Source organism: Canis aureus, chromosome 21, assembly GCF_053574225.1.
Source record: "Canis aureus isolate CA01 chromosome 21, VMU_Caureus_v.1.0, whole genome shotgun sequence".
Taxonomy (NCBI): Eukaryota; Metazoa; Chordata; class Mammalia; order Carnivora; family Canidae; genus Canis; species Canis aureus.
The window spans coordinates 43,500,041-43,509,766 of NC_135631.1; the positions used below are offsets into that span (position 1 = coordinate 43,500,041).

A 9,726-nucleotide genomic window follows, 5' to 3' on the forward strand; every position below is an offset into this window, starting at 1 on the left:
GGATCGAGTCCCACGTCGGGTTCCCTGCATGGAGCCTGCATCTCCCTCTGCCTGTGTCTCTGCCTCTCTTTCAGTGTCTCTCATGAATAAATAAAAAAATAAAATCTTAAAAAAAAAAAAAAGAATGTAGGTTTTGAATCAGATTTAAATTTGAATTTTTGGGGGATTCCTGGGTGGCTCAGCGGTTTAGCGCCTGCCTTTTGCCCAGGGCGCGATCCTGGAGTCCCAGGATCGAGGCCCACATCGGGCTCCCAGTATGGAGCCTGCTTCTCCCTCCTCCTGTGTCTCTGCCTCTCTCTCTCTCTATGTCTATCATAAATAAATAAATCTTTAAAAAAAAATTAAATTTGAATTTTTGGCTCTGCCTTTTAATGACACTGTGTCCTTGTTAAATGAGTGAGCTGCTCTGAACTAGTTGATTCATCATAAAAAAATCCCCATTCTAGTAAGAGTAACTGCCTCATAGGGTTATTGTTGGGATTTAGTAAGGTAATAGATATAAAACACTTAACCCAGTGTCTGATATCTAATAAGCTTTAACACAAAGCCTGACATAATATCTGGTAGTTACTACCGGAGTTTTCCTATCTCTAAGGATTTTGAAATCCATTTTCCTAAAGAGGAAGACATTTGTCTAGCTCTTTCTCTGCTCATTGTTCCCGACTTGTTTTTTTTTTTTTTTAAGATCTTATTTATTCATTCATGAGAGACACAGAGAAAGAGGCAGAGACACAGGTAGAGGGAGAAGCAGGCTCCATGCAGGGAGCCCGACGTGGGACTCCATCTCAGATCTCCAGGATCACACCCTGGGCTGGAGGCAGGGCTAAACCGCTGAGCCACCCAGGGATCTCTTGTTCCTGACTTTGAGTTCAAGATGCTGCTGCTTATCATTTCCCATTTTCTTATTATTTCTTTTTGTTGTTGGAATGTCACAAACGATTTTTGTTCTCTTTTATGGCTGAATAGTATTCTTGTGTATATATACCACATGTTCTTTTTTTCCTCCCCCTCTTGTTTTTGTTGAGTTGTAATGGAATATATTATTAGTTTCACGTGTACAGTGTTGATTCAACATACTCCTACTATTTCTTACTTTGTAGTTTAGACTCAGAGGAGTGTGTCTTTGCCACCTTCATTGAGATATAGTTCATATATCCTTCACCCATTTAAAGTGTTGTACAGTTCAGTGATTTTTTTTTTTTAAGATTTTATTCATTCATTCATGAGAGACAGAGAGAAGCAGAAACATAGGCAGAAGGAGAAGCAGGCTCCTTGCAGGGAATCCTGTATGGGACTTGATCCCAGGACCCTGAGATCATGCCCTGAGCTGAAGGCAGACACTCAACCACTGAGCCACCCAGGCATCCCCAATGATTTTTTTTTTAAAGTATGTTCACAAAGTTGTGTAGTTGTCACCACAGTCTTAATTCCAGAGCATTTTTGTCCTCTCAGAAACAAACACCATGTCCACTGGCAGTGACTCCACATTCCTACCATTTGCAGGCCTTGGAAACCACTAACCCTCTTTCTTTGTGGAATTGCCTGTTTTGGACTTCTCTTTAAATGAGATTCATACAATATGTGGGACTTATATGTCTCTAGCTTCTTTGCTTAGCATGATGCTCTCAGCGTTCATGTATATACTCCATAGCTCTTGAGAGCCAGATACTCCGTTCTGTGGCTGTAGCCCATTTTGTTTATCCATTCATTGGTTGATGGACATTTGGCTCATTTCCACTGCAGGACTGTTTATGACTAATACTGCTGTGAACGTTTTGTCTGGACATCTGTTTTCATTTCTCTTGCGTGGATACCTAGGCATGGAATGGGAGTTCTGTGTTTAGCCTTTTGAGGAGCTCTGCTTTGCCAAGTGTACAGTGCCACAGGCCCTGTAAGTTGCTGTTGTATTTCCTGACCAGCAGTAGTAGTGGTGCCTTTTTAGAAATTTGAACCATTGTGATGTGTGTAGTAGTATCTCCTAGGGGTTTTAATTTGCATTTCTCTACTGGCTCATAATATGGAGGATCTTTTTATGGACTTATTTTTCCATCTCTGCATTGTCTTTTGTGCTGTACCTGTTTATCTTGTCTGTTTTTTTTTTTTAATAGGGGTTTTTTTTTTGTTTATTTTGAGAGATCTTTGTGCAAAGGATATAAGTCCTTTATCATAGAGATTTTGCAAATATTTTTTTTCTCAGTCTGTGGCTTTCTGTATTAATATTAGCTTTAGAAGAGGAGAATTTTTTGATTTTGATGTGGTCCTCTCCCCTCCCCTCCCCTCCCCTCCCCTCTCACAGTGTTGCATGACCCTAAGTGAGGGTCACTAAGATTCTTTCCTACATTTTCATCAATAAGTTTGATAGTGTTGGGTTTCACAATAAGGTTCATGATTCATTTTTAGTTAATTTTTGTATTTGCTTGTGATTGGATTTTAAGTGCCACCGTACTGCCTTTAGTTGACTCAGCTCTCATTCCCAAAACTCAGAACAATGCATAAATCTACTTGGAAAGGTCAACCTCTTATGTTAAATTACTGGATGATTTTAATACAATTGTATTAAAATTTGATTTTAGTACAAATTCTTGGAAAGGATAGGTTCATAGTTTTTCATATTTTATATAATGCTATAAAATTATGTTCATCTTGCTGATTTCACAGATAGGCATCCTGAAGTTATAATTGTTAAACTGCATGCTGGTTTTTAACATTTTAAGTTATAATTTGAATGAAAAAAATAAGCACATTTCTGTTGAGAAAATAAAATCTGAAGCCAGTTTAACATTTTATAAATACCAGTGGTTAGTAGGAGGAAGAGGCTTTTTCTCCTCAAGACCTTCCTTCCCACTTGTTCCCCTCTTCCTCCAGCAGTTCCTGTGTAGTTCATTCTCTCTTTTTTTCAAGTCTTTGCACACACGTCACTCACAGCAAAGCTTTCCCCGATGACCATGCTCTTTAAAACTACAGCCTTCCTCCTCCCAGCAGTCCTGGTTCCGCTTCCTGATTTATATTTTCTCAGAGCGCTCTACTAACCTCTCCATGAATTCTACTTATCTGCCTCATCTACCAGAGTATAAGCCCCCTGGGGGCAGCATTTCATTCATCGATGTGTGCCTAGTATATAGTAGGTGCTCAATAAATAAATGTTGCAGGAATGAACAAAAAATGAATACATGTAATATATGAAGCATATTTATGTGCCACTGTTCATTTTAAACCTCAGAGCTTCTGACAGGGACATATTAAAGAAAAACATCTGACAAATTCTTTATGATGCTTCAGTCAGTAAATATTTGCTATAGAAACCTTTATTTTTATTTTTATGAGTTTTAAAAATTATTACAGGGTTCAGTTTGGCAGAGACTTGGTGCAGATGTGACAGCAGTTGAGTTTTTAGGTCATGTTGGTGGAGTCGGAATTGATATGGAGATATCTAAAAACTTTCAACGCATCCTCCAAAAACAAGGATTTAAATTTAAATTGAATACAAAAGTTACTGGTGCTACCAAGAAGTCAGATGGAAAAATTGATGTTTCGTAAGTATGCTGCATATGCTTTTTTTTAAATTATTTTTTATTTTTTATTTTTTATTTTTTTAAAATATTTTATTTATTCATAGAGACACAGAGAGAGAGAGAGAGAGGCAGAGGGAGAAGCAGGCTCCATGCTGGGAGCCCGACATGGGACTCGATCCCAGGTCTCCAGGATCACACCCGGGGCTGCAAGCGGCACTAACCTGCTGAGCCACCCAGGCTGCCCTGCATATGCTTTTGATACAATATCTTTATCTGTGTGCTTAAGAAAAATACTCCTTTTTTTCAGAATCAAAGTTTGTTACAACCTAGGGCCATTTTATTGCTTAGTGTAACTCCATATTGCTTATTAAATCAGTCCTTTGAAATTCATGATTAAGTTGATGCTAGGAAAATTAATCTAGTGTTCTTACTTTCTCATAGTATACAATCAGAAATATTTAAACTCTCAACGTTTCACAAAACTCAGTATTATTAGATACATGGGGAGATCAGTAATACTGGATTGTTTACTATGTGCCTGGTTCTCTTTATTACTCATATAACATGATGAAATTATTTAGTTAAGGTCACATAGTAAGTGAGGGGCAGAGCGCCATCGCTTGATCTTTCTGACTTAAGACCTGGGTTATTAACATGTGCTGTTCTACCTGTAATTGTGAGGTTTTAATGATAGACCTCTAGAGGATTTGTAGATTTTTTATTGCCTGACTCCTGTTTGTTAGAAGTGTCAGCAACACTTGGGAAACATCAGGTCTTACAGGTCTCATTCTGTCAGCTGTTTGTGTCCATGCATATTTAACGGTCACTTTAACGGTGACATACTGTTTGTCATCTAGTATTGAAGGTGCTTCTGGTGGCAAAGCCGAGGTTATCACATGTGACGTACTCTTGGTTTGCATTGGCCGACGACCCTTTACTCAGAACTTGGGACTAGAAGAGCTTGGAATTGAACTAGATCCTAGAGGTAGAATTCCAGTCAATACCAGATTCCAAACTAAAATTCCAAAGTAAGTTGGATAATTTATTTGCATTTTCAAAAATTTAACATTTAAACATTTATTTTAAACACTGTCTTAAAAATAAGACTTTTACCATGTTTAAATGCACTTTGGGGAAGAACAGTAGACATGTATGTGGGAACAAAAATAATTGCATTTTTTTTCATTACCCAAGATGAGAACCTGAACTCAGAGATGTTTGAGGAGCTGTATATTATATATTTTTTTGGTACTTAGTAACTAGAAACTTTTCTTACCATGGCATAATGAAGATGAATATCTGTGATGGCAGTGGTTCACTGTGTTTCTTTTCATCTCTGTGGTAGTATCTATGCTATTGGTGATGTGGTTGCTGGTCCAATGCTGGCTCACAAAGCAGAGGATGAAGGCATTATCTGTGTTGAAGGAATGGCTGGCGGTGCTGTGCACATTGATTACAACTGTGTACCATCAGTGATTTACACCCACCCTGAAGTTGCTTGGGTTGGCAAATCAGAAGAGCAGTTGAAAGAAGAGGTAATTCTGAATGCAGGGGTAGCTGTAACTCCAGTGCATGAGTTAATGACACTGGTGGCTGTGACTCATTTTATTTATTTTTTATTTATTTTTTTATTATTTTAAAGATTTTATTTATTTATTCATGAGAGACACACAGAGAGAGAGAGAGAGGCAGATGGAGAAGCAAGGCTCCATGCAGGGAGCCTGACATGGGACTCGATCTTGGGTCTTCAGGATCACACTCTGGGCTGCAGGTGGCGCTAAACCGCTGCGCCACCAGGGCTGCCCTGTGACTCATTTTATTATTGCATTAATGCATTTTGAAATCCTGTAGAACATTTTATATTTTTCTCCTTTTTAGTAATGCAGAGGAAATCGTTCACTTGCCTGCAAACTAGTTAATTCCAGAGCTTTTATATTTTCTTTTGAAATACACCCAGATAGACTGACATTTGCATTTGTTTGTTGTTTGCACACAAAATGTATTTCATGAGTAAGCAGTTTTGGTCTTGCCCTCCATGTACTCTGAAGAATTGCCTTCTTTTTTTTTTTAAAGATTTTATTTATTCATGAGAGAGAGAGAGAGATATTGAGAGGCAGAGACACAGGCAGAGGGAGAAGCAGGCTCCATGCAGGGAGCCTGATGTGGGACTCGATCCCGGGTCTCCAGGATCGCGCCCTGGGCCAAAGGCAGGCGCTAAACCGCTGAGCCACCCAGGGATCCCCGAAGAATTGCCTTCTTAGGATTTATGTTCAAAATAAATGGTAGATGATTTCACCAGCAGGAATGTGTTTTTCTGTTTATCTAGGTTCTCCTCTTCTGTCTCTCACAGGGCATTGAGTACAAGGTTGGGAAATTCCCCTTTGCTGCTAACAGCAGAGCTAAGACAAATGCGGACACAGATGGCATGGTGAAGATTCTGGGGCAGAAATCAACGGATAGGGTGTTGGGAGCACACATTCTGGGACCAGTGAGTATCATACAACCCCAAATCCCATTACTATTTCTGGAAAGCATTGCTATTTACTTTTAGGCCACCTGCTCTTTACATGCTGGGATTAGTATTTACCAGCAGAAGTTTGTTTCTGATAAGGTGACCAGCAGCATGCTCAGAGGCTGGCCCATCACATCATCTGCTTTCCATCCTGCAACTGACATTCATCTAACTCTTGAAATAGGTCCTGTGCCCACTGAAGACTCTCCAGTGGCCCTTTTCCACTGCGAGCTGTTACAGATAACTGGTCCCGTCTGCCTTCCTGACCTCATTAATTCCCTGCCTCATGCCCCTTTGCTCAGTTTCCTAACAGGCAAATGTTCCCATTGTAGAGCTTTTTTTTTTTTTTTAAGATTTTTAAAAAAAATCTATTAATGAGAGACAGAGAAGGAGAGAGGCAGGGACACAGGCAGAGGGAGAAGCAGGCTCCATGCAGAGAGCCCAATATGGGACTCGATCCTGGGTCTCCAGGATCAGAACCAAAGGCAGTGCTAAACCGCTGAGCCACCCGGGCTGTCCTAGAGCTTTTGTTCTTGTACGACCTGTTGCCTGGAATGCTGTGCCTCCAGGTCTTTGTACATCTGGCTCCTGTGAGGTTTGGGCTCAAATGTTACCTCCTAAGGGAAGCCCTTCCTACCACCGAACCTGCAGTACGCACCTGCCCTAGGGATCTGACATGATGATGATAAAACATTACTTACTCTCTAATACATTCTTCTCTGTATACATGCAATAACCATTTTAATTTTACCATTCTGGGAGGCAGGAGTTGCTCTTCCATTTTTGAAGTGAATAAATGTAGGGAAACACAGAGTGTTACACTTGAGGAAGTGGTAGGATTTGAATCCAGGCCAGCTGGCTCCAGAGCCCAGACTCTTCACTTCTGTGCCACCTTTTCTATTAAGCTTTTCCTGACTGGAGACAGTTAACTGCTCAAACTGTGAATCCTGTTAGCTTGTTGTTTTTGCCACGGGAAGAAAATTACTTGGTCTGTTATTTTAAAGGGAGCTGGTGAAATGGTGAATGAAGCTGCTCTTGCACTGGAGTATGGAGCATCCTGTGAAGATATAGCCAGAGTCTGCCATGCGCATCCGGTAATTATTGACAATATACAGAATTAATGGCTACAAGTTTCTTCTCACCCACAGATATTTGGTATTTAATTTTAAATTTCTTCCCTTGCAGACCTTATCAGAAGCTTTTAGAGAAGCAAACCTGGCTGCATCGTTCGGCAAATCAATCAACTTTTAAATTAGAAGATTATATTTTTCTGAAATTTCCTGGGAGCTTTGTGGAGGTCACATTCCTGTACAGGAAATGCTCACGTCTCCAAGAATTTTTAGGACTGAATTATGAAACTTTTGGAAGGCTTTACTAGGTTTGGACAGAATGGAATAATCTCATCTATTTTAAATAAATTTAATATTTTGTTTCAGTGCATTAATATTGCAGAAAAAAGCTACTTATCGTAGTATCCTGGAAAATTTTCTTCAACCCTTATTTTCATGCATTTTCTGAAAGATTCAACTTCACTGAATTTATGTTACGTAGCTTTTATCTCTGCTATTGTAAAGTTGGATTTACTTATGTGATGGAGCTGGTGTAGAGTATGTGAACCAGCTGTGTTTGAAGCCAGGTGACCAAGTTATTTTAAACTTGGTTTTCATATTGGAAATAGTTAATCATTAGAGTAAGATTAAAATATGTATAAACCAAAATGATGTAAATAAATGATGGTCTCTCACATCTTTATTTAATCTCCAAATTCTTGCAGTTTAGAGGTAGAATTTATGTTTAAATTTTTAAGGACCCATTGAGGTCTAGTCTGTAGGCAGTTAACCAAATTAAGGAGGTAGATCTGTGAAATTCATATATTAAATGAAGACACAAATGTATTACAACGGGGAATGAAAATACAGAAATAAACAGTCTTAAATATTCATTTACTGGTTGTTTTGAGTGGATGTCCAGATGGTCCTAGTTCTTTTATGACTACCTGTAGTGTATCTTCTTACTTTTCTTTATTATTCCTCTTCTGGCCTGGATGTATCTTTCTACCACACTGGAGGACAACATTTAGGCATTTGAAAGGTCATTACCCTTTCACCTGTTTTACCGATACCGACTAACTGTGGAGCGTTCACTTTTGGAGACACAGTATATGGGAAAATTTATTTTTATTTTATTTTTCATATGGGAAAATTTAATCTGTCTTCTGTCGATTTCCAGTGTATCCGCGGTTGGGTAAATGTTTCTTTAAAGAGTGCTATAAAATCGTATCTGTTCATTAATGTTTAAAATAGCCCTTGAAACCTATCAGTATCAAAGTCTTAAATGTTAAAATAGGCTTTTGCATATTTTGACTAAATTTAAGTAGTTCTCACATTTAGGATAGCATATTCGAAAAAAAAAAGTACTAGAAATATGCAAACCATAGATGCTCAACATGATTGCAGCTTAAGGAAAGTTTAGAGAATGTATCAGCAGAAAAGCTGTGCGGGCAGGGGGGACTGGGTGGCTCAGCGGTTGAGCATCTGCCTTTGCCTCAGGGTGTGATCCTGGGGTCCTGGGATAGGGTCCCGGGATCAAGTCCCACATCAGGCTCCCATCCCTGCATGGAGCCTGCTTCTCCCTCTGCCTATGTCTCTGCGCCTCTCTGTGTGTTTCTCATGAATAAATAAATAACAATTTAAGAAAAAAAAAATGTGGGCTAGGATACTATCAGTTGCTCACAGAAGGAAAATGTTGAGTCATCTTCAGGTTTTAATTGCATCGTTAGTGGGTCACATTTCCCTTTTTCCTTCTGTGTCCACTAGTCTGAGATTGTATTATGATCATAGTGAATTATTCATTGTAAAGACTCTGGATTCTGTTACCTACCTCTGAAAAATAGGCAATTTCTGTTTCAGTAGGCAGTTAACCTGGCTGAACCCCAGCTCCCAATTCCATGGTCTTTGCTGGAGGGCAGGCTAAAGGATCTACCCAGTTATTTCAGTTATACCTCAGCTGGATTACATCTGGCCCTACATGTGTAGTTCAGAGGTCAACCGGAGACTGGGCAAACGATATGCAGAGTTGGGAGGCCCTCCCCACCGTGCCTCTCTCTTGTGGGGCTCTCCTTTCATAGTTTGTTCTAGTTGCCTCCAACTCTGTCTTCTGATTCCATAACCAGTAAAGCTTGGCTTCTGCCCAGTATGATACTTCTGAGACCCACTGTCAGGTGAAAGCCCCTAAAAATGGGAATTGATTTCACCCACTGCTGTCTTAGCTTCCCTCTACCTTCTGCCTGCTGCTGGTTGGTCTCTGGGACCTTTACTTTTAAAAATGTGTATTTCCGTTCAGAGTTGGCAGTTATTAGCAAGAGAGCTGGCCTGATATGTGCTACTTTGCCATTATTAGAAATGACCTTTGTATTTTAAAATCTGAAATCCCAATAGTATGTGAAGTGCTAGTTTATTTAAACTTCAAACATGGGGATGCCTGGGTGGCTTAGCAGTTGAGCACCTGCCTTAATCCAGGGCGTGATCCTGCAGTCCCAGGATGGAGTCCCACATTGGGCTCCCTACATGGAGCCTGTTTCTCCCTCTGCCTGTGTCTCTGCCTCTCTCTGTGTCTCATGAATAAATAAATAAAACTCTTAAACTTCAAACATGTCCCCTACTCTAGAGAAAAAATAGAAATAATATGAAGTGCTAGTTATAG

At 39.7% G+C, this 9,726-nt stretch overlaps 1 protein-coding gene across 1 annotated transcript in view; it reads left to right on the forward strand.

Moving 5' to 3' along the window:
* The window catches only part of DLD (dihydrolipoamide dehydrogenase), a 31,105-nt gene extending 23,139 nt beyond the window's left edge, over positions 1-7,966 (forward strand). The window contains exons 9-14 of the mRNA XM_077864054.1: positions 3,343-3,533; positions 4,370-4,540; positions 4,858-5,047; positions 5,863-6,000; positions 7,029-7,118; positions 7,210-7,966. Of these exons, the coding sequence (XP_077720180.1) occupies positions 3,343-3,533; positions 4,370-4,540; positions 4,858-5,047; positions 5,863-6,000; positions 7,029-7,118; positions 7,210-7,275 (846 nt within the window). The 3' untranslated portion in view covers positions 7,276-7,966. The remainder of the gene's footprint in view (positions 1-3,342; positions 3,534-4,369; positions 4,541-4,857; positions 5,048-5,862; positions 6,001-7,028; positions 7,119-7,209) is intronic.
* Positions 7,967-9,726: the final 1,760 nt, after the last annotated feature.